This window comes from Fukomys damarensis, unplaced genomic scaffold (assembly GCF_012274545.1).
Source record: "Fukomys damarensis isolate Sample0158 unplaced genomic scaffold, DMR_v1.0_HiC HiC_scaffold_34, whole genome shotgun sequence".
Lineage (NCBI taxonomy): Eukaryota > Metazoa > Chordata > Mammalia > Rodentia > Bathyergidae > Fukomys > Fukomys damarensis.
The window spans coordinates 20,045,558-20,071,225 of NW_022900946.1; the positions used below are offsets into that span (position 1 = coordinate 20,045,558).

The window sequence follows — 25,668 nt, forward strand, 5'->3', positions numbered from 1 at the left end:
AAACATTACCACTGTCTAATTTCAGAACATTTTATCTCCTCAAAAAGAAAAGCCATACTCCTAGCAATCATTCCTATTCTTTCCATCTTCTAGCCCAGGAGACCACTAAGCTACTTTCTGTCTCTACTGATTTGCCCATTCTAGCTACAGCATGTAAGTGGAATCATACAATACATGGTCTTTGGTAACTATTTTCTTCCACTTAGTATGGTGTTTTCAAGGTCTACTTATATTGTAACATGTATCAGAGTTTTATTCCCTTTTTATTGTTGAGTAAGAATCACATTTATTTAGGGGGAGTCTATTTCTATTTTTAGGCTGTTATAAATTATGCTGCTATTTTTGTGGACATACATTTTTAGTTCTCTCAAGTTTATAGTTAGGAATGGAACTGCTAGTTCATATGGTAACTATATTGAGAACCAACCAAACTGTTTTCCAAAATGGCTGGACCATTTGAGATCCCCCACCAGATATATATGAAGATCTCAGTTTCTCCACATGACCAGTACTTGATACTGTAATGTCTTTTTTTACTATAGCTATTTTAGTGTGTATGAAGTGGTTTTGATTTGCACTTAATATATTTAAGTAGAATTTTCTTCCTTCACTTTTTTATTTCTAAATGACCAAGTATTAAAGTATTAACTCAGGATGGGGATTTAGCTTAGTGGTTCCACTGCCTGCCTTGCAAGCGCAAGGTCCCAAGTTCGACCCCTAGTACCAAAAAAAAAAAAAAAAAAAAAAAAAAAAAAAAAAAAAAAATCTAAAAAAAAGTACTAACTCAACCTTCAAATGTTTTCTTCCAATTATAAAACCAACACTCACTATTTGAAAACATGGATTTCTAAAATATAAAAAGTAAAAAATCCCCTCTAATCGTACTCCTTAGAGATAACCACTATTAATACCTATCATATGTTCTTCCAGTTTTTTTAAGAAACTAGTGCTTGTGTTGAAAACTAGTGCTTTTATTTTATTTATTTATTTATCTATTTATTTATTGTACCAGGGATTGAACTTGGGTCCTTGGGCTTGCAAGGCAGGCCACCAAACCACGGAGCTAAATCCCCAGCCCCTTGTTTTCACTTTTTGAAACAGGGTCTCACTTTGTAGCTCAGGCTGACGTAGAACTCACTATATAGTCCAGGCTGGCCTTGAACTTGCTGTGATCCTCCTGCCTTGGCCTCCCAAGTGCTGGGATTACAGTCATACACCACCATACTTGGTTTAAAAAAAAACAAACTAGTATTTTAAAATTATATAATATACATACTGTTTTGCAACTTGCATTTTCACTTAGTTTATCTCTTTAATGGTTGCACTGTATTCTACTGTATAAACACATAATGATTTTTTTTGATTTAACAAATCTTTGAACTTGCAAACATATATACCAACTTATTTTCTTTAAAATAAATTCAGAACCATGCAGAATGGTGCATGCCAGTGATCCCAGCACTCAGGATGCTGCAGCAGGAGGGCTGTAGTAAGTTTGAGGCCAGCCTGGGCTATACAGTGAGTTCATGGTCAGCTTGAGCTACATAGTGAGAACCTGTTTCAAAAAACCAAAATAAAATAAGTTGAAAAACATTTACAAATTTTACAAACATGATACTTTTAAAAATAATGCTACATTACCCTATTTAATAATAGTATTAGTTTGATTTCAGAACATTGAATATTATTTTTGAAAAGTAAATGCAATTTTAATAATACAAGAATTAGAAAAAATTAAAAATTTTTATTGTTAAATTGCATTTCTTTAGTTCTATATGACAATGACCATCTTTTATGCTAAAAGGCACTTATAGATCTATATACTGTCTACTTATACTATTAAATTAAGGTATGATGTTATTTCAAATACATTCATGTCTTTCACTGATAAGTCTTAAAAAATAAGACGCCATCAAATTTTTAAAAATTATTCTATTTATCATTCTTCATTTTAAGATAAGCAAGCACTCTAACACTAAGGTCTGCCCCTAGCCCTTTCTTTTTTTGACATGGGATCTTATTAAATTGCCCAGGCTGGCCTTGAACTTGTGATCCTCCCAAGAGGCTGAGATTATAGGCTACACTACCACATCTGGCTAGATTTTATTTTTAGTTACTACATTAAGGCTTGTTAGTTAAGTAAGACAACGTAACAATGTTTAATTTTCTTTGTTCTCTCTCATCCAGGAGTAACTTTTAATAATCCTGTGTGTATTCTTCTATACTAACATACACAGGATGTTTTGTGTTTGTTCCAAAAATATCATTATACCTTATTTTTGGGAATAATGACTTTGTATTTTTTTCATTAAATCTCTAGCCATTTACATATAGTTCTAATCCATTCTTTTTCACAGCAACTTCCAGAGTATGAATGCCCAAATCTATTAAACTATATCCTTACTGGATATACATGTTCAGTATTTATTAGCAAGATTTCTGCCTTGAAATTCTAGAGACTAGTGTGCCAAAGTCAAAGGGCAGATACATGTACTTTTAATTTTAATATATATTACAAGATGACTTCCTATGCCTCACTACCAGCAAGCAGAAACTGAATGCCTATTTCTCCATCTTTTATGTGTGTGTGTGTGTGTGTATTTTTTTTTTTTAATCTCACTACCAGCAAGCAGAAACTGAATGCCTATTTCTCCATCTTTTATGTGTGTGTGTGTGTGTATTTTTTTTTTTAATTTTTTTTGTACCGGGGATTGAACTTGGGTCCTTGTGCTTGCAAGGCAGGCCACCAAACCACTGAGCTAAATCCCCGGCCCTATTTCTCCATCTTTTTATAAATTGACAAGTGAAAAATAGTGTATTTTGTGTGTGTGTGTGTGTGTGTGTGTGTGTGTGTGTGTATCATACTGGGGGTTTGAACCAGGGCCATGATGCTGAGCTACATCCTTAGCCCCCCCGCAGCCTTTTTCATTTTGAGATAAGGTCTCACGTTTTCTTGCCTCAGCCTCCCACAGTCCTGGAATTACAAGAGTGGAGTAGTGAGTTGCCTGGTAGTTCCTTTAGAAATGGCTTGCCAATTAAAAGTATTTCAGGGGCCGGGGATTTAGCTCAGCGGATCGGTGGCCTGCCTTGCAAGTGCAAGGACCCGAGTTCAATCCCTGGTACAAAAAAAAAAAAAAAAAGTATTTCAGGTTCTTCCTCAAACAAAGAATTGGACAAGCCAAAAACAGTGCCAAAAAAGTTTATTTGAAATATGAGGGGTGAAGGGGTAAGGGGAAAAACTGGCTCTGCAGAGCAAACTTGGGCTGAACAAAAGGATAAAAGCAAACATAAAAGTACACCCTGGTGTAGAAGACAGAGTGGGATATCCCAAACAGTTACAATAGCTGGCTCCTCCTGGCATCTGTGTCATTGAGTAAAGTCCACATCTCCTAGGAACCCAGAGTTCTACATATGGGCTTTCTGGGAATTATTTGGTGTTGCCCTGGGATCATACACTTGACAGGTCCTGCTCATTTACCCAGCCAGCTTTGCATGGTATGCCTCTTGTATGAGTTGTCCTCTTTTAAAGTGAAAATATTGACTAGGGTAGTAGTATGACTAAGCATCTTCTCAGATGCTGATTTAGTTTTCCTCATCCCTGAAATGGTTGTTTATAGCATTTGCCTTTGCTTTTTGTCAGTTGGCAGGGGCTCATTTCCTGTTAGGAAAGTCTGGTTTATCTTTTACAATTATTTTGCAGTCTATTCATTTGACTTTGTTAATAGCATTAATTTAAAAAAAATATATATATAGCCACAGTCAGGCAAAGATGATATAACACAAGTGCAGTGATGGGGATTTGACAGCGAAAGAATGGATAGGCTGGTTACCATTCAGCAGGCACACTGAAAACCCATAAAATAGAAGTGACAGTAAATTACCATTGTTTCCTATGTATTTCAGTGCAGAGACTAGGTGGAGGGGAGACCAGGCTGCAGGAGCAGAGAGAGGAGGGCTTTGAGCATACCAAATCCATTAGTATTAAATATGGAGCTACTCATATACACTGGCAGGAGAAAAAGTAGCAGGCCTATATTTTACTTGTATTTTACTTTCCTGTTGTGCCTCAACTTTAAACTTTCTGTACTCTCTAGTGTTTATTAAGTTGCATTTTTGTATGTAGAGTTAAGGACAACGATCTTTTCCCTCCAGAATATACACCTTTAGTGGTAGCACCACTTATTTCCCAAAAAGTTGAAATTCTATCCTTTGAGGTCCACATATATTCAATTTTTGCATCTATAATTATTTTATATTGTTCCGTTTGTTTATTCATAGTTCAAAACACACTGCTTTCAGTAAAGGGTTTTTAGTAAGTGTTGCTATCTGGAAAGGGGAGGTCTTTTTCACTTTCGTGTGTTCGCGACACAATTGTCATACTTTATATTTTAAACCATGGTTAACTGAGTTAGCTATATTAGTGTCAAGAAAAAGCATTAGTTTTTATTTTTACTTATGTCATCCTGCTAGAGGCTGTTGTCACACAGAGGATAAGGCAAACCTGCCTAAATGTTGTTCCGACTCCAGTGTTTCACTGGGAACTAACCGAATATGAAAACAAGAAGAAAAGTTGTCCAACCTCTTCTAGAAAGGCTGAAATCAAGAATGGAGACAGTCCGAGGAGTTAGGACTAAGATTTTCTATGAAAGAAGGTAGGAGATACCTCAAAGAGCTAGGTCTAGAGGTTCCATTTGACCCAGCCATCCCTCCACTGGGTATCTTTCCAAAAGATTTAAAAGAATCATACCACAGAGATATATGCACACCAATTTTTATAGCGGCACAGTTTGTAACAGCTAAAACTTGGAAACAGCCCATCTGCCCATCTGTTGGAAACTGGATAAAGAAGATGTGGTTTTTCTATAAAATGGAATACTACTCAGCCATAAAGAATGAGAAACTAGAGTCTTCATAGGAAAATGGATACATATTGAGGATATACTCTTAAGTAAAATAAATAAGTCACACATGTGTAAATACCAAATAGTTTCTCTGGTGTGAAGAACTATAATAGTACACAAGATCCTAATGGGATAATTAGGAGTGTGAAATAGGAAGAAAAGGGCTAAAGGTGTAGGGAAAGTGGGAAGGGTAGTAGGGGAAAGGAAATAAGGGAAAAGAAAAAATACGAGAAAATGTAAAAATGGAAATAAAGAGTTTGTAAATGGGGAGGGGAGAAGGGGGTGAAGGGAGGACAGGGACAAGGGGAAAAAATGAGAACCAAGAACTGTCATGTGAAGGTACAGAATCCCATTAATGAATGTAACTGTATTGTAGACCTAGATTGTACCAATAAATTCAATTTTAAAAAATTGTTCAAAGCAAAAAAAAAAAAGAAAGAAAGAAAGAAGGTAGGTTCAGACAGCAGTTATTAATTGGTATAGCTTTGCCCTCCGCTCTGCACTGCTGCGAACTAAAGCAACGTAGCCAGACAACTAGCAACCGGCGGCTTCCGGTAAGGACCACACCCACACCGCCCACACACTACCTGCACTACACGGGAGGCGGAGACCGATCTCTCTCGGATTCGCGCCGACCTTCCGGTCTGGAAAGAAGCCCATTTCCGGTAGCTCCTAAAACCTTCTCCGACCCCGATCGCCACCTCCTGGTGATCTTCTATTGGCTGTTTGAAACCGAACTACATTTCCCAGAGAGACCTGGAGCCAGACTGACCGTACTTGGGAGTACTGCCAAAAAGGGTGTCAACTTTCTGCTCTCCGATTCCAAGGCAGAGGGATAGAGAAAGTGGCTTTCATCCGCCTGGTCTGCCTTGGCCTGAGAGTCCCGCCGGCAACCTCGACCTTCGCCTTTGCCAGGACATAAATTGCTCTCAGAGCGGGGAGTCCAGGTTTTCACGCCGGAAATGAGTCACCGGGCACCGGGCGTGACGCCACAGAAACGGAGACGTCCGGCCTCCCAGAATGCATCGCTCCGCGCGTCCTCCCAACTCAAGACAGTGCTTTCCAATACTCTCCCGCGGCCAGTGAGGCCATTCCGAAGGGTGAGGTGAGCGTCTGGCCTCTTGTCCCTGGTTTTCTGGTTTCTTCCGGAGCTCAGGCCTCTGAGCCGTTCTCAGGCGGAGAGACTCCGCGAGGTGAGAGGCTCTGAAGGGGCGGGAGCCAGGCTGAGGCAGCTTCTGAGACGCGGAGTGTGTGCTCTGTTGCTGGGGAGCCAAGCTGGATAGGGAGTCGGGTGTGCAACCCAGGCAGTGCCGGCGGTTGAGCTTTGCCCTTTGGCCTGTGGGAGAAGCCCCAGAGTGGGACTGGCACGGTGGGCCCAAGTATGATGTCCCTTGCCGCTTTCAGTAGGACATTGACGGGAGGGAGAAGTCAGCAAGGCTTGTGTGGACACCTCAAGTGACCTTGGGTGTGCTCCGTTGGAAAGGCATCAATCGCTCCGGCTCCCTAAGGGCACCTGAGGAGGAACTGCAGTGCGAGGGGCTCAGTACAGCCCAATTTCAGCGATTAGCTTGCCTCTTTGTAGACACCCTCAGGATTTGACCTCATCTTTCCGGTCTCCTAAGCACGAGTTAAACTTATTTTCCCAGTGTATATTGCACTTTATATTTCCCGGGAAGATGGCCTTTAGCCTTCTGCTGGCCACCTTTGTTCCCTTCTTTTTATCTGTTGAGCTTAGTTTTCATTCTTAGTGTCTTCTTTTCAAGCCTTCCAAAAGTGTTCTGAAATTTTTCATTTCAGTTTTGACTTCTCTATCCCAGCTCTTTCTGGTTTAGAGTTCATATGGCTTCATAACTCACAACCCAACTTCAGTATATAGTGAAGTCATGCGCCTGCCTTGTCTTGTGGCTAATCAGTGGTTTCTCTATCTGCAGCTTGGCTATCTGGCAGATTTCCTTCAGTAAGAGGTGGCTCTAGCAACCTCCAGGAAAAGAGCCTGGTGTTTTGTTGTGAGGCATGATGGCTACAAAAGTGGTTCCTATATCCCAAAAGCCAAAGCAATCTTTTGTTCTGAGAGTTCCTCCAGACTCCAAGCTGGGCCAAGACCTCCTTCGAGATGCCACTAATGGGCCCAAAACCATCCACCAGCTGGTGCTAGAACACTTCCTTTCCTTCTTGCCCAAGGCAAACCTGGGCCAGCCCAATCAGAAAGTCAAGAAGACCTTGGTTGTTATGAAGGATATGAGTTCAAGCTTTCAGAACAGAGGTAAGAAACGTGCTTATTTCACTGGAAGAGAAGGGAGTGGTACTGGACACTTAAGATAAACTTTCGTGTTAGTCATGGATTAAAGTTAGGGTGGTGAGTACTGAAAAGTCAATTTTAATATGTTAAGGTGTTACTTTATTCGCAAGCTGGAGTTTATGTGGTATGCCAGATATGTATATATCTGTATGAAATGTGCATCGTTTTGTATTGTCCTTTTTACCCAAACATTCTGGAGGGAAATATCTTTTTAAAGAATATAGACATCAAGTGATTATTATATTGTCTATAATTTATATGGGATTTTGGAAATTTTATGCCTTTTGGGGTTTTTATGCTTTACCTTTCTCCAAGTTCCTATGTAGTGATTGTTAGAAATTTTGACAGGTGCTTATGGGAATTTTTTTCATACTGAGGAGGTCCTATATAGATTCAACACCCTGGGCTTGTGGCTTGACCTCTGTCAGGGCTCATAGGAGCAGAAAGAGTTGTGAATTGCTGAAGAAGCAAGGGTAGCTTGGCCTGAAGGTTTGGGCTGTGTCTGTATTAGAGTCACTGAGTTTTTCACTAACTATAGCTTCCTTTTTCCCCAGTTCAACCTTGTCCTTTAGTGAAGCTTCAGCCCAGAGAAGGAGTCCAGCAGAAACAGGAGACAGTATCTCTGTGTTTTAAAGCTGACTGTGAGGTAGGTTTGGTTTTTCACTCACTAAGTGCATCACCTTCTCTGTTCTTGAAACCTTCCCTTCTAGGTCAACCTGTGTGTAACACATTCTTAGAAATCACCCTCCTAGGACATTTCTCCTCTTTCTTCTGGCTGCTCTTAGCCTGGCTGTCTTGTCTATGTTGCTTCTGTGTGGACCTTTTAGAGATGCATTTCATCATCCTTTTCCTTGATCTTTTCTTACTGTCAAGAAGCCTTATTTACTGAGAGGAAGAGAGTCTCTTGTTCTTTCAGGAGCTGGTGATCTTTGAGGATTTGAATGTATTTCACTCCCAAGAAGAATGTGTGAGCATGGATCCTGCTCAGCAACCCCCCTCAGAGAAGGAAGATAACAGTGATGTTGGGAAGATGATGTTACTGGGTAAGAAATGAAGTGCTTTGTGTGTTCGGTCTGTTTGCTATACCAAAAGTGTGTCCTTCATTTCTGGGGCTTCTTCATCACTTCACTCCTACCAAAGCACAAGGGCACATTTTATTTTTTATTTATTTTTTGGTACTGGGGATCGAACTTGGGTCCTTGCGCTTGCAAGGCAGGCGGTGGAACCATTGAGCTAAATTCCCAGCCCCACATTGTGTTTTTGGTTAATCTTACGTGGCAGAGACTAGCTACAGAGTTCCAGATGTAGTTAGTTAGTCACTCTTTCCTCAAGTCAGGGAAGAGGAGACTTCTTTGGTAATTGAGACTTGCAAACAGATGGAAAATGTGGGCAGACTGTTTCTGAACTCTTTCCTGGAAGTTGTTCTCTCAACAGATACATTTTGAGTTAGTATTTTAATGTTTTCATTAGACTCCTATATTGCCTGTTTGTTTTTTGGGTTTTTTTTTTTTTAATGTTCAGTAGGGGTGACTACTATTAGTGTAAATGAAAGCATATTCCACTTTTGATGAAAATAACATGTGTATATGTTTTTGGTTTGGGTTTTTTTTTTCTTTTTCTTTTTCTTTTTTTTTGTTGGTTTTTGCTTTTTTTCTGATACTGGGGATCAAACTCAGGACCTTGAGCTTGCGGTGCAGTGCTGTGCCACTGAGCTAAATCCCCAGCCCTTTGTTTTGTTTTGTTTTGTTTTGAGGCAGGGTCTTATTGCATAGTTTAGGCTGTCCTTGAACTTACTATGTAGTCTAGGCTGCCTTTGAGCTTGCAGTGATCCTCCTGCATCAGCCTCTCAGTTGCTGAGATTATAGGAATGGGACACCATGTCTGGCTGATGAAAATAATGTCTTAACATTTACTAAGCGTTTAGATTTTTTTGTTGTTTTTTGAGGCAGGGTCTCACTCTGTAGTTGAGACTGACCTGGAACTCACTATGTAGTCCAGGCTGGTCTCAACTCAGTGATCCTCCTGCCTCAGCCTCCCAAGTGCTGGGATTACAGGCATGCATCACCATGCCCGAGTCTTAAGCATGTAGATATTATCTGTATGTATGCTAGTATCTCAATTACTTTTCTCTTGTTTCTAAGACAAAATAACCGATGCCCAAATTTAAAGGGGGAAGAATTTATTTAGCTCACAGTTTGTAGAGATTTCTGTCCATAATTGGCCGACTCCAAGGCAGGGTGGCTTGGCAGAGGGACATCACAGAGAACCAGTTCATGGCAAGCAGAAGATAGCAAAAGCAAGCAAGCAAGGGACTTCTAACAGCATTTTTTTGCCCCTTTTATCTTATCCAGGCTACTTAGGGCAGGTAGCACTCACACTTTTAATCCTAGTGCCCATGAGTCTAGTATTGCACCATGAGTCAATTCCAGTTTCACATACTCTAGATCTAGCCACTTCTGAAAAAGCTCCACTATGATCGCATGAGGCTTTGGGAAGATATCTAAATACAAGCCATAACAGACACTGATACACACATACATGTAAACATGCATGCATGCATGCATTTATTCATTATATTTGAGAGGGTCTTGCTATGCGATTCAGGCTGAGCTTGAACTCATTATGTAGTCCTGGGCTGGCCTCAAACTCCTGAGTGCTGGGATTATAAGCGTGTGCCACCGCACCTGGCATTTATTTATTTTTTTAATTTTTGGTACCAGGGATTGAACTCAGGACCTTGCGCTTTCAAGACAGGTATGGTGCCACCGAGCTAAATATTTTATGTGCTTCTCACAATAGTACTGTAGCGTACAGCTATAGAATGCTTATCTATATTGTATTGTGTGGTGCAGATGGTGATGTATAATAGGCCTACTTCATTTCCCACAGTATGCTCTATGAAACATTTTATTTATTGTGGAGAAAAGTATTAAAAGATCTGATTTATTACACTGGGTTTTTCCTGAGTTTCAAACAAAGCTAGCATTTATTTTTGGATTATTCATTGCCATATATTTGCTTATTCCAGGAATAATTTAGTTTCTTTGGGACCCTAAAACCAAGTCCTCGCCCTTCCCTCTTCCTACCATGAAGCTGATGGCTTAAGCTTGCAGTCAATGAAAACATTTCATAAATGCCACTAGTTTTTTCCTCAGGCAAGATTGAGTTGTTATTCAGCAGGTTCCAAAGATAAATAATACCCTATTCCTTCCTTCCACAGTGCTCCAATTTGATTTGATGTACAAGCCAATCACTTAAAATGATAAGTAGTGTGAAATTTTTATAAGTATACAAGCACAAGGTTGAGGCAGGATTTGAATCCTAGAGCCTAGTTTAGAAGAAGATACATTTGATTTTAGATTAGATTGAATTTTTGGTAGGAAATAAAATGAGATTGTCCTCAGGTTCTATGGAAATTGAGTATTTGAGCACAGATAGAAGGATATAGAGATTTGGGAGTCAGCATTGTTCTATTTATCCAGTCTTCAAAAGGAAAAGTATAAAGGATTGAACCTCCTGGGGACTCCTTAACATAGGAAAACTATTTCAGTGCAATTGAAGCACATAAAAAGACTACTTAAACAGATTCTCAATAAGATATTTCTTATAATCCTATCTGATCTCTACTGTAATATGAGAATACACTTTTTATGAAAATTGACTACTGTGCAACAAAGACTTTTCTACAAAAAGAAATTTGTTAGGATTTATCTCAATGTAGGACAATTTGCAACTAGAAAATAAGTAATGAAATCAGAAAATAAAAGTTCCTTCCACCTAGAATTCTAAAACTGTTAAGCAGTTGTGGGCTGTTTGTAGTACATTCATTTACGGTCATTTTGGACAATCGATCCATGTACTTAATACAAGTTGTTTCTTTTTTTAAATCCTCTTCTCTCCCCACCCTCCTCTAATTTCCCTTTTCCCATTTTCATTCTTGTTGATACTATTAATCTTAGCTAATGTTTATGGCATGTAATATTATATTCGTTGAGGTTATTAGGTTCTTATACAGGGCATATCTCTCTTCTCCTTATTTCCCCTTCCCCACCCCTTCATCCCTCATCCTTGATCTTAGGGCTTGCCTGAACTATAAAGTGAGACCCTGTCTCAAAAAAAACAACAACAACAACAAAAAAGATAATTTGAGTTTTTCCTTTTCTATATATTCTTTGTTATTTCTCTTGCCTGATTGCTCTGGATATTGAATAGAAGTGCTGATAGTGGGTATCCCTTCTTCTTTTTCCTGATTTTAGAGGGAATGCTTTTAGTTTTTCCCTATTTAACATGATGTTGGTTTGTCATAAAGAGTATTTATGTTGTTGTTTTTGTTTTTTGGTACCAGGGATTGAACTTTGGACTTTGCACTTGCTAGGCAGACAGCAGAACCACTGAGCTAAATCCCTGGCCCTGTCATAGTTTTTGTCGAATTTAGTTATGGTCTTTCTATACCTATTTTCTTCAGGGCTCTTATCATGAAGGGGTGTTGGATTTTGTCATAAGCCTTTGCCTCATCTATTGATATGATCTGTAATACTTATATGATCATTTTGACCTTCTGTTTATGTGATGTATTACATGTATTGATTTACATATGTTGAACTATCCTTACATCTTTGGGATGAAAACTACTTTACCATGGGTGTATGATTTTTTTTTTTGGTACCGGGGATTGACCTCAGGTCCTTGCACTTGCAAGGCAGGTGGCAGAACCACTGATCTAAATCCCTGGCCCTTGGTGTATGATCTTTTTGATAATGTGCTGCATTTTATTTGCTAATATCTTATTATTGAGGATTTTTGCATCTATGTTCATTATGAAGATTGGCCTATAGTTTGCTTTTTTTAGTTGGGTCTTTATCTGGTTTTGGAATCAGGATGATTCTATAAATGAATTTGGGAACACTGAGTCCCAGTCCTTTTCCATTTCTTTGAGTATTGGTGATAAAAACATCATTATAAGTTTTGTATAATTCAGCATTAGGTCCTGGCCTTTTTTAATTGGTAGATTCTTTATTACTATCACTGTTTCATTGCCTATTAATGGGTTGTTAAGCATTTTTGTGTCTTCTTGTTAGCTTTGGTAATTTGTATGAATCTAGGAATCTGAATTTGCCAATTTGTGTGAATACGATTTTTCAAAGTAATTACTATCTTCTGGATTTCATCTGTTGTGATATTTGCCTTTTCCTTTCTAATTTCATTGATATAAGTCTTTTCTTTTTCTTGGTAAGTCTGTCTAAGAGCTTACCAATTTTATTTATTCTTTCAAAGAGCCAGCTCTTCAGTTGATTGATTTTGTGGTGTGTGTGGTTTTTTTTTTTTTCTTTTTCTTTTTCTTTTTTTTGTTCTTGATTTCACAGATTTCTTCCCTAATCTTTGTCATTTTCCTCCTTAATTTCAGTTTGGTCCTGGCTTCTTGTTTCTCAAGTATCTTAAGATTCTTCATAAGGTTATTTGAGCATGCTCTGTTTTCTATTGATTGCAATTAATTTTCCTCTTACGAGTGCTTCCATAGCATCTCAGACACTATGTACAGGCATTATCATTAACTTCCAGAATTTTTTTTTTTTTGTTTTTTGTTTTTTTGAGACAAGGTCTCACTATGAAGTTGAGACTGACCTGGAACTCACGGTGTAGTCCAGGCTGGTCTTGAACTCACAGCGATCTTCCTCCCTCAGCCTCCTGAGTGCTGGAATTATAGGCATGCGCCACCACGTCCGGCTAACTTCCAGAAATTTAAAAATTTCTTCTGTGACTCATTGGTTGTTTAAAAGTGTGTTACTAATTTTCCAGGTGCTTCTACCTTTTCTATGACTTCTTCATTTCTGTTTTCATTGCACAGTGGTAGTACACATAGGGTAATTTTGATACTTTTATATTTATTTAAGGAGCTTTGTGAACTAGTATGTGATCTATTTTGCAAAAAGTATCATGTGCTACAGAAAATAATGCATACTTATTATAGTGAAGAGGAATATTCTTTAGATATCTTAAGTCTCTATGTTCAAGGGTGTGGTTCAGCTATAATACTTATTTACTCACTTTTTTGTTTAACTGATCACTTTACGGGAGTGGGGTGTTAAAATTCCCCTACTATGATTGTATTACAATGTTTGATCTTTATATTGAGCAATATTTCTTCTGTGAAGATAGATGCTCCAGTATTCAGTACATAAATATTTATAAATGCTATCTCTTCATGTTTAATTGTTCCCTTAAGCAGGATCCCTTTTTGAGGATTCTATATCCTTGCTGAATCTGTTATTCATATTTTAAACTGTTTTGGTGAGTTCATCCAGTTTTTACCTATTTTCTCTGAACTCACCTTTGGCATATTGAGTGATAAAGATATGTGCCTCAGCAGAACCCTTGGATTTCAGTCCTTAGTACCACAAAATAATAACAATATAATTATTATCGTTTATACCCCTCACCCACGAAGCACCACCAGTCTCATACAATTTCACAGAAAATTCTTCCAAACCTTAAAATTAGACAATTAAATTCTATGAAAACTTACAGAATACAGAAAAAGCTTCCAAAAATTTTTTTATGAAACGAATAAAGATGTCAAAATCTGATAGAAATTACCGTGACCAAATAAGATTTGTTTTAGGACTGTAAGAATAACTTGATAGTTACTAGATGATTAAGGGTAGAAAAAAATTAAAGAGAATTGGTTAGTATATCTTACATTAGCAAGGAGAAAAATCTTGTCATCATTTTCATAGTTACTGAGAAGATAACAAAATTCAAACTCCTCTTTCATGAAGACATTTAACAAAATAGTAATTAATAAGTCATTTATCTTTTCTGCCAGTGTTAGTTTTGTGCTACTAGGAAACTGGAGATAATTCCCATTAAACTAGGAATACAATGACAAAAATAACTTTACTACTGTTTAACATTGTGTTTCAGTTGCTAGTGAGTGCGATTAAATGAGAAAAAATTGCACTGGAATCTGAGAGAAAGATAAAACTATCTCTTTATATGTAATTGTTGGACCAAGTATGGTGGCATATACCTGTAACCCAACTACTCCTCCAAGGCTAAGACAGGTAAATCACAAGGTAAATGCCAACCTAGGCAAGGTCTTGTCTCAAAATGAAAAGAGCTAGGGATGTAGATCAGTGATATGTTTACATAGTGTCTTTCTTTCGTATTGCTGAGATACAATAACACTCACAAATTAGAGGAGCAGGTTTATATTGGCTCACAGTTTGTAGAGGCTTCAGTCCATAGTTCACTGCTGAGTATCACGCCCTCATGATCCATTCATCTAAAAGCCCCACTATGAACACATGAAACTTTGGAGAGACATCTAGATACATAGATAGCATGCATAAGGCAGTGGTTTCAATTCCAAGTACTGGAAAAATAATTGTGCACTTGGACAACCATAAAGAATGTGTGAAAACTTCCTACAAATATTAAGATCATTCAGTAAGATAATAGAATATAAAATTAATAAGCATAGGGCCGGGGATTTAGCTCAGTGGTACCGTAGCCTGCCTCACAAGGTCAAGGTCCCAAGTTTGATCCCTGATACCAAAAAAAAAATAATAATAATAATAATAAACAGAAATCATTAGCTTTCATATACTAACATTTAAATGATACAGTGGAAGATTCCAATAAAATGGCAACATGAATTATTAAATACATAGTAAACTTAAAAGAATATCAAGAATTTATTAGGAAACTTGGAAAAGACAAAAGTGAATGTGAATGAATGGAGTTAACATGTTTTGGACTAGGTAGATTTAACATAAAAAGGTAATTTCTCTTAAAATTGATTTGTGGATGCAATGTGGTCCATTTATAATAAATGGGTAATCTTTCTGGACTAAAATTATAGCCTTTTTAGTTCTGGTTAAGGGATGTCCATGAGCTGTTACTAGGGTTTGGCAATATCCACTTGTCATTTGATGCTACTGATACCGCTGAATTAATTTACCACTATAGCCAAAGTAATAGTAGTGGATAACAACTTGTTTTCTTTCTATGCCAATATCTGGAGTTCCTGAGGATCATAATAAAAATGAATATAAATGCACACAAGATCATGGGGAAGCAAGGGAACATGATCTACAAGGTCTCCCATCTTTGCAATGCAGGTCAAGGAGCATGTGGTAGAATAAAGCTGCTCATCTCATGTTTGCCAGGAAGCAGAGAAGAAGAGGTTGGGATCCCAACATTCCCTCTAAGGGAACATCCTTAATAACCTAACTTCTCTCTACTAGGCCCCACCTTCCAAAGGTACCACTACCTTCTAGTAGTGCTACAGATTGGCAACCAAGCCTTTAGCATATTTTGCCCTTAGAGGACATTTAAGATCCATGCCATAGCAGCCTGTTAGATATTAAAGCATCCCCCAAAACTCTGTGATTCAGTGTGACATTGGCATATGAGTAGATTGATAAGTGGATGGAGTAAAAAGTCCATAAAGGCCACAAAAAAAATGGGAAATTAATGTCGTAAAGTTGGCATTTACATCAGCAAAGTAAAGGTGGACGTGTGTGTGTGTGTGTGTGTGTGTGTGTGTGTGTGGTGTTGGGGATTAATCCAGGGCCTCTTGCATGCTACGCAAGTGCTCTACCACTGAGCTAGATTCCAGCCCTTTCCATTTTCTTTTTAATGGTAGCAAAGTTTTATTAAATGTAGGAATAGAAACAGGCTCTGCAAAGTTGAGTTCGGGCCAAGTAAAGACAGGAAAAGAAATATATCCTACAGTGTGAGGGTGGACCATTATGTAAAAGAGAACACAGTGGCCATTCATGTTATTTTTTAAAATATATTTTTTATTGGTACATTTTAGGTATACAGTACAGTTACATTCACCATTGGGATCTTGTACCTTTTTTTTTTTTTTTTTTAATGACAGTTATTTATTGTTAACACAATCACACAAGAAATTTTTCCAGAGTTAGAATCAGGATTTCAGAGAAACAGCATATTGTGACTGCCAGTACTGAATGTACCAAACAATATGTTCTAGTTCATGGATTTTGTTTTTGGCTCAAAAGCTGAAATGAGATATACATTACACATGGTTGTATTATGAGCCTAACCCTAACAGACATTCTAAGAAAATGCCTAAAGACCTAATTATTTTTTTGTGATATGGCAAAAGCCTGCAAATCTCCAATCAGTTTAAAACTGGAAAGATGTATATGTAGATGAGCTTCTAAGGTTCTTTTAAAACAATGCATATAAGTGGTGTTTTCTCTTTATAGAAAATGATTACTACAACAGACGAATCAAGCTAATCACAGGATAACTGATAAGTGCAGTACATTTTTATTTGTCCTTCAGCATCTCTAAACCTTCACATATGTTGCTTTTTAGAATTAACCGCCCAAGTGTGGTCCCTAGAATAGTTGCATCACCTGGGAGCTTCATAGAAATGCAAATTTTTGCATCCCACTCTAGTCCTGTTAAGTAACAAGTCCCAGGGTGAGACTCTGCCATGTTTTAATAATCATTCCAAGTCAGATCCTTTCTTTGTTTTTGTTTTTGTTTTGGTACCGGGGATTGAGCTCGGGTCTTTTCGCTTGGAAGGCAGGCCACCGAACCACTGAGCTAAATCCCCAACCCAGATCCTTTCTTAATTCTTTGAACTGGAGTAGAGTTGGCTCACACTTGGCCCTGGCATTATTACCAGCCTCTTCTGTAAAAGGGAGACTGGCCTCCTGGACTAGCAAACCTTGAAAGTATTTTTCCTTTCATAAAATTATTCTCTAATGGTACAGTTACCGTAAAATTACAGTAAAATATTAATAATATTTGTCTTCTAGTTTAAAAAACAATATGTTTTTAACCCTTTAGTTACATTGCAAATACCTAATATGTCTAATGACTCATAACCTGTTTTGGTTTTTCGAAAACAATTTCAGATACCCTAGTGGAAAATACAGTAAGAGGTTTGATATAAGACCAGCAACATTTTCAGTTGGTATTTTTATAAGTAAAAATATATCCCATTGCAAAACAGGTCTACAAATGGTAGGAATTAAATAATTAGTATTTACCACTATTTACAGTAGTCCTGTCTACAGTTTGGCTTTCCATAGCTTCAGTTACTGAAAACCAACCATAGTCTGAAAATATTTAATAGAAAATGCCAGATATTAAAAATTAAATACCTTACAGAATACTATCATGTTTTTTTTTGGTACTGGGGATTGAACTCAGGTCCTTGTGCTTGCAAAGCAAGCAGTGGAACCACTGAGCTCAATCCCCAGCCCCTATCCTGGTTTTTATTATGAGTAGATACTGATGTTAATCTTTCACTAAGAACATTTGGGGAAAATACCTTCCAAACATGTGTTCCATCTGTTGATGGTAGAGGATTTTCCTCTTCTTTTACTATACAATGTCAAGGCTGTTAATGAACAAACCTGAACTATCAGTGACTAACACTGTAGAGAGGCCAGACTGATTTCCATCTCTAGAGCCAAAGACAATTGAATCAATTCGCCCTTAGTAAGAGTTGTCACTATTTGTTGGTAGAATTGATCAAATTCCTCAGTTGGAGGGTCAGAGTTGAGGAAAGTTACATTGGACATTTTTTGATTCAGTGATGTGGCCACCAAGACCATGTCATAGAAGTCTGAAAGAGTCTCAGATCCAGTTTTGTAGACCAAGTCATACGTCTTCGTGGGATTTCCTGTTGACGTGGTCCTTGTTTTTTCCTCTATAAACAGTACTGAGCCAGATATAAAATTGCCTTTGGAAGCCTTAAGCTTTGAGCAAACAACTTTATTGCCACTGTCTACTGCCTGAAGGCCAGGATCAGCACCAGCCATTGACACTGCCCCTGTCAGCAGCAGCAGCAAAAAAAAAACTGTTTTAATTCTCACTTTGTAAGAGGTCCTTCTTCCCACTCTTCTTTCCCATTTAGATGTTCTGCTCCATATGTTTCCAGACAATGCCAAGCGATCCTTCAGCCAAAATCTTGCCCAGCCAAGAACCACTAAACTAAGGATCCATTCCCCTGAAAAATGTACATGTACAAATACACAGTGCTACTAACTGTGGAGAAAGACAGCCTTCCTAACCTCTGGCCTAGTCAGGAACCACCAAAGCATCAGCTACTTCTTTTGTGAGCCAATGTCCATGACAGTACTTTCCCTGGCTCACCCACAAAGGCACTAATATTTGTGCTTTGGCTATAATTGACCTTCAGAGTAACCTGCTTTCTGCAAGGTTTCATGAAGTGTGTGATTAAGCAGTCCAAGGAAGTCATCCCTTCCTACAGCATGTAGCAATTTCTCTACACTGCTGAAGGCATAGTCATGAGATTGGTAGTGGTAGATCTTCATGAACTTGTCTAACATATCTTCTACCCACATAGACATTCGGAGAGTCTGAAATCCATAGTGCCAAACTAATTTAATCATTTTTATTATAAACCAGCTGCTCTCCTCAAACACCAGTCTCTCTGTTGTACACCTCCACTAGGCCACCTGAAGTTGGAACCGTGGAAAAACCCAGGTCTTTGACAAAATGCTTCATGTGCAGATTTAAAGGAAGGGTGACAGAACCACCTGCCTAAGTCTTGCCCTTCTACCTTCAGAATGGCCAACCCGCCCCCTACCTTTTGTCTTTCAAATAGATCAGTATTTACATCTTTCCCAAATTCCTGCGCAGAGAATAGGCTGATGAAGTGCCATCAATTCCACCTCCAATAATGGCAGTCTAGTAAGTCTAAACGGTAACATATACAAGACAAGAATAAAATGGTATTTTACCAAGAGGGGCTTCACAGGCAGAACAACCTTTTTTTTTTTTTTTTAAAGGGGCCCTGCAGGATCACAAGTCACTTTGGAGTCTGGGCTGAGGTGGGAAGGGGAGGGAGTTGCTCCGGCATGGAGAATGTAGTGGGGTGGAACAGGAGGGGTGGACAAGGCAGGGCTAGAAGTACCTGAGAGGGCCAACAGGTTTGACAGAGGAAGGGGCAAGAAAGAAGACTTATGGGTAGTGGATTTCTGACCATTTGCCATTGCGTTGACAAAAACTGAGTAAATGATGCACTATGCTAAAATTGAAAGCATGGGCTGGGGATTTAGCTCAGCAGTTCTGCCGCCTGCCTTGCAAGTACAAGGACTGAAGTTCAGTCCCCAGTACCAAAAAAAAAAAAAATTGAAAGTGCCGTTTTCGGGCATTGAGATTTATTATCTAATTTGTACTGAGGTCAGACTTGGTTGCAATAAAGAATGAATCATTAGCCAGGCATGGTGGCTCACGCCTGTAATCCCAGCACTCAGGAGGCTGAGGCAGGAGGATCACTGTGAGTTGGAGACCGGCCTGGGCTGCATAATGAGTTCCAGGTCAGTCTCAACTACATAGGGAGACCCTGTCTCAAAAAACCAAAAAAACAAAAAAAGTCATTTTCACTTAAAGCCCCAGTCTCAACAATCTAAGGGAATGAAGTTGTGCCAGGAGGCAGCCAAGAGGTGTTGAGGGCGGGTGGGGGTTTGGATTGTTGGGTGCCCATGTTAGGGTGGATAAGGGGGAGTTAGCTCCCTAGGAGGAGAGCAAAAGAGAGGAACATCTTCATCTATTTTGATACTTCTGAGCCAGTTCCCAGAAGGGGGGAACAAGAGGAGTTGGGCCAATGGGGCATCCTCTAGGGGATTGGTCTTACTAAGGGCTCGGATTTCCGAGAAGTTCCCCAGAGGGAGAGAATGAGACTGGGACAGAAGACCTAAGTAGAAGAAAGCTAATTACCTCCCTACTCTGAAATCAGTGACTGGTGTGGATGTGTGTCATCAGCAGTGGCAATGATGGAAAGCCCCAAAGAGGTCCTGGCTTGGCAGATGTGGTCTGGAGGAGGCGGCCCCTGGTCCCTTGCAGATTGTTACTTAATCGACCGCCTACCTCTGGGGTTTTTGGCGCCAGATATGTTAGGTAAAAGAGCCAAAAAACCAGAACCAGACAAGGACTATAACAAGCCTTTATTATGGGGAGGATCTGCCAGGCTGTCTCCTAACAAAGGAAAAGCCCGAATCTTGTACCATTATGTGACAGATCTTGGTTCTTATTTTTCCCCATTCCCCTATCCCCCCTTTCCCCCTCCACCCTGCTCTATTTACAAAGACTTTCTTTCCAGTTTTTTCTTTTTCTCTTATTTTTTCTTTTCCCTTCTTACTTTTGCCCTACCCCTCCCATTTCCCAACACCTTTAGACCTTTTCTTCCTATTATGCAATATCAGTTATACATTTTGACCCTTATTTACTCTTATAGTTTATCACACCAGAGACACCATATGGTATTTACACATGTGTCATATTAATTTCACTTAAGAGTATGTTCTCAGTGTGCATCCACTTAGCTATAAATGTTTCTAGTTTCTCTTTCTTTATGGCTAAGCATTACTTCATTTTATTTAAAAAAAACACATCTTTATGCAGTCTCCAGTTGATGGGCAATTGGGCTGTTTCCAAGTTTTTGCTATTACAAACTATACTGCTATTCACATGGGTGAGCATATATCACTGTGGTGTGATTCTTTTAATTCTTTGGGGAAGATACCCAGCAGGGGAATAGCTAGGTCAAATGGGACTTCCAGTCCTAGTTGTTTAAGGTATCTCCACATTGATTTCCACAGTGGTTGTACCGGTCTGCATTCCCACCAACAATGAAGAAGGGTTCCTTTCTCCCGTCAACCCCACCAGCATGTTATTGGTTGATTTCTTGATAGCAGCCATTCTTTCTGGGGTGAGATGGAATCTCAGTGTTTTCATCTGTATCTCTTGAATGACCAGTGATGTTGAACATTTTTTCATGTATTTATTTGCTGCTTTTACTCCTTTGTCTGAGAAATGTCTGTTCATTTCAGATGCCCATTTTTGAATTGGGTCTTTATATTTGGGGGCCTGATTTTTTTTTCTAGTTCTTTATATATTCTAGATAATAGTCCATTGTCTGAGGAACAGCTGGTAAATATTTTTTCCCGAATTGTAGGTTGTCTCTTAGCTGTTAGTGGTTTCTGTTGCAGTGCAGAAGCTTAAAAGATGAGATCCCAGTTGTTGATTCTTTGTACTATTTCCCATGCATTCATGTTATTTTGAGAAAAGGTCTCCCTACGTTTCCCAGGTGGCCTTGAACTTGTGATACTCCTGCCTCAGGCTCCAGGGTAGCTGGAATTACAGACACTTTTTGGTAAAAGGTGATAGGACAATCAAATTGCTGTTCAGTGAATTAGTACCTTACTTTACACACTAAGAACTCCACATGGATCAAATATTTTAAATATTTCAAACAAACCATCACATAAAAGTACAGTTAGAAAAAGTTGGTGAATTCTTTTATAATTATAGGATAGGAAAGCTTTTGTAATTAAGATTCAAAAGTATAGAAGCTTTGAGAAAAAAGATTAATAAAATACATAAAAAGAAAACATTTGCATGGCAAAATAAATGCACTAACAAGATACAGTAAATTGGGAAAAATTTCAATTTGTAGAAATGAAAAACTTAACACATTGGTGGGTAGTGAGGTTGTTGGGCAGGCACGCGGTGTGGTACAGTCCTTGTATGATTTTGCAAATACTTTTGTATAGATGCATTGACCTTGGGTCCAACAGTCCTGTTTCTGGAATCCTGACCTATAGAAACAGCAGCAGCATAATTTCAAACTGATGTAAACATGTTTATTTGTTGTGACATTATTTTTGAAAAACAGTGTTACAAACAATCCAGGTGTCTGTAAGGAACTGGTTGAATGCACCCTAGGACTTATTGATTGGAGAAAACTAAGTAGCAGGAATAATAATGTTACAGTTTATATAAGAAAAAAAGAAAAAGTATTGTGTAAAGAATCAGAATTATTTTTAAAAACTAATAAAAAGTAGAGAATGGATAAAACAGTTCAGATTTGCCTTGAACTCACTATGTAGTGCAGGCTCACCTTAAACTTGAAGCAATCCTCCTGCTTCAAGCTCCCAAGTGCTGGGATTACATGCATGCACTACCACACTTAGCAAGAGTTACAATTTAAAGGGTAAGAATTAAACTCATGTAAAGCTATATGTGACTTCTGCATTTATTTACAGTAAATATAGAGTAAAAAATTTTTTTAGCTAGGTATGATGCTACACAACTGTAATCTCAGCACTCAAGAAACTGAGGCAGAAGGATTTTAGTTCAAGGCCAATCAGCCTGAACTACATAGTAAGACCCTGTCTCAAAAAATGACTATCTATCTATCCATCTATTGATCCAATTTTCAGACTGATTTTACCAATGTTAGACAAATATTAGACAGTATTACAAAATGCTAATCAGCCATCAGTGGTATAATCCCAGCCTAAATAATGTGCTATTAATGAAAAATAGCCAAAATACAATCCAGTTGTGTATAAGGTAATGTATACAACATTTCAAAACAAGATGAAAATGAGACTGTAGTAAGTAGGGCTGGGATATCTGGATCATAATGTAGAAGAAAATTGTCATATAAGAATGGTCAGAAGACAGAATAGAGCATTGTCAAATCTTGAAAGACTGGTATTTTTTTTTCTTCTGATTTTAATGTCGAGTTCAGTTTTTTAAATATTTGCCTTAACGAAGTAGGAATGGTGACACACACCAGTACTCTCAGCCCTCAAAAGGCTGAGGCAAGGGGATCACCACAAGTTCAAGGCCAACTTGGGCTACACAGTGAGTTCAAGATTAGCCTAAACTACATAGTGAGACCTTGTCTCAAAAAAAAAAAAAACAGAGGTGGTATCCCAGCACTCAGGAGGCTGAGGCAGGAGGATCGCTGTGAGTTTGAGGCCAGCCTGGTCTACATTGTGAGTTCAGGGCCAGTCTGAACTACAAAGAGAGGCCCTGCCTCAAAACAAACAAACAAGACAAAACAAATTAAAAAATAAATATTTTTACGTCAATGATTGATGCATCTTTTAACATAAAATTGTTAAATTTATAAAATTAATAAGATAAATTGCTGTTTTGCATAATGAAAAGTTAATGAAACATAATTTTATACCTGTTAAATATTTTAAATTTTCATAGTGGCAATGAGTTGCCAGTGATAAGTTAAAATTGATATTTACAATTTTATTAGTTATATTGAAATTGGTACACCTATGGAAAGTTGTATAGTAGGTCATATCAAGAACATGATACAAATCACCCTAGACTTTAACCCAGCATTTTTATTATCTATTGTAAGGGAGCAATTGCCAGGGATTTAGCTCAAGTGGTTCCACTGCCTGCCTCACAAGCACAAAGTCCTGAGTTTGATCCCAGGTACAAAAAAGGGAGGGGTTAAAAAGAAGGAAATCTGTTGGTATGAAATGCTGCATCCTGAAAATGTTCATATTCTATCTTATGGATAAGACACATTTAAGTAATTGATTTAAACCTTTTATTCTCCACCATTTCTCCAAAGTTAGGGGTGCCTTGTCAGCCTACCTATTCAGAGCAGACTTTTTTTAAAATTACCTAGTGTTTATAATCCATCAGACTTTATTTTGAAGTTTAATATAAATAGAAAAGCCTGTATCTTAAGTGTACAAGTTAGATTTTTACAAAATGTACATATTTATCATCCCAACACCCCAGAAATAGTTCTTTGCCCCTTTCCAATCACTACTCCCTCTCCTTTACCAAAATACTGTTGATTTCTAATACCATAGTTTCCTTTTATCAGTCATAGTAATTGCTTCAATAGCCAAATACTAATCCCTTGTATGAACATGCTATGCCTTCGTTAATTTTGGTCATTTAAATTATTTCCAGTTTTTCCTTGTATATAGGATATTATACTAATATTCAGTGCTATAATATTGTAAAATCTAATGTAGCAAAGACTTGAAGTCCTGAAGATTATGAAGATTATTTTAGGTATGTCCTTCATTTCCTTATCCTTAACTGATTGTTCTACACGGAATGTAAGGTCAATACGAACTTGAGTAATTGTTGCCTATTGAGAAACAGGTATGAAATCTTTCGGTGCAATCCCATTCATTTGCCCCAAAAGTAAAGTTAGGACTATTTGTTCACACTGTAGGAGGAAGGGAAGCTCTACCACTTACCCATTCCACCCTCAATAAAATAAAAGTGGAAAAAGAGAGTCGATGGTGGTTATCTGCCAGGCCTCAGATTTCTGACTTTCAAGGTTATTATTTCATGAGAAATTTAATTTTTTTCCTTCCTGGTGTTGTCATATCCCCGAAAAGTTACTATATTCTCTCTGTTTCAATAGTCAATGACAGTAGTCCTGTGGGTGAAGATCTTCAAAAGGAAGATTATAGAGAAAAGTCTTCAGGTGGTGATGGGATGGACTGTCTATTGGTTTCTGAGCAACCTCCAGGTTGCCAAGAAGAAAAAATAAATACCTCTGTTCCTCAGCAAAGGAAATTGAGAAGTCTTTTAGTTACCATTGAAAATGATACTCCACTAGAGGAGCTCTCAAAATATGTGGACATCAATGTTGTTGCACTTACTCGAAATCGGAGAACAAGGAGTTGGTATACTTGTCCACAGTGTGCAAAACAGTTTAATGAAAGTTCTTACCTTATTTCCCACCAGAGGACTCACACTGAGAAACCCTATGACTGTAGCCACTGTGGGAAAAGCTTCAGTCATAAAACAAATCTCAATAAACACGAGCGAATCCATACAGGAGAGAAGCCTTACTCCTGTTCTCAGTGTGGGAAAAACTTTCGTCAGAATTCTCATCGAAGTCGTCATGAAGGAATTCATGTAAAGGAGAAGATATTTAAGTGTCCAGAATGTGGGAAAACCTTCCCAAAGAATGCAGAGTTTGTGCTTCATCTGCAGAGTCATGAGGCCAAGCGACCAAATAGTTGCAGAAACTGGGAGAAGTTTTGGTCGACTGTCCAACTGCACCCAGCATGAGAGAATCCACTTGGCATATAAGACACAAAAGCACAAGTGAGACCAGGACAGGTCCTACTGCAGCCCAAAAAGTTCTGTAAGGAATTTTGAATTCCTGGGCTGCCTAAAAAGATAGAGATACATGAACTCATGAAAGTCAAAATTAGGATGAATACCCATATTAGCTGAAACCTTAAATTCTTAAAAAATTCCCAGGGAAGAAAACATCCTCAGGGCTATACCTCAGTTATCATCCAGGCTTTTTGGACTAAGGAACTGTCTTTGTGAAGTTGCACAACAGTATATCACAAATCCATTTCCCAAGAAGACTTTGAATGTGAATTAAGCTTAAGGCCGCTTACGTGCTTTTCTATTGAAATAGATCCACCAGTTGTCCCCCGACTCCCCCACAGGAATGCTTTCCTTAAGAAAGGAGAAATAACACCAAGGTCCTTATCTAGAACTATGTTCTCAACCAAAGTACTGATTTTCTAAGCCAACACCTTCTAATAGCCATTCATATAACTCTGAACACCCTGATAAGGCATGAGTGTTGAATTGTTTACTTTGGAATATAGGAAAACTGCAGCTTCTGAATGTTAGAGACTGTAT

The 25,668-nt window shown here is 38.3% G+C and overlaps 1 protein-coding gene and 1 pseudogene across 3 annotated transcripts; one reads left to right on the forward strand and one right to left on the reverse strand.

The window, feature by feature from the left end:
• Positions 1 to 5,822: 5,822 nt before the first annotated feature.
• Positions 5,823 to 25,107, forward strand: Znf200 (zinc finger protein 200). Of its 3 annotated transcripts, none has more exons than XM_010644024.3 (5): positions 5,823 to 6,094; positions 6,833 to 7,164; positions 7,755 to 7,846; positions 8,117 to 8,243; positions 24,422 to 25,107. In XM_010644024.3, the coding sequence occupies exons 2-5, from the start codon at positions 6,915 to 6,917 to the stop codon at positions 25,075 to 25,077; spliced, it is 1,125 nt and encodes a 374-aa protein (XP_010642326.1). In that variant the 5' UTR covers positions 5,823 to 6,094; positions 6,833 to 6,914; the 3' UTR covers positions 25,078 to 25,107. The 3 variants fall into 3 exon arrangements, with proteins under 3 accessions (XP_010642326.1, XP_010642325.1, XP_010642327.1); XM_010644023.3 differs by having other exon boundaries at positions 5,823 to 6,006; XM_010644025.3 differs by having other exon boundaries at positions 5,823 to 6,001.
• LOC117284144 lies at positions 15,135 to 23,850 on the reverse strand (annotated as a pseudogene).
• Positions 25,108 to 25,668: the final 561 nt, after the last annotated feature.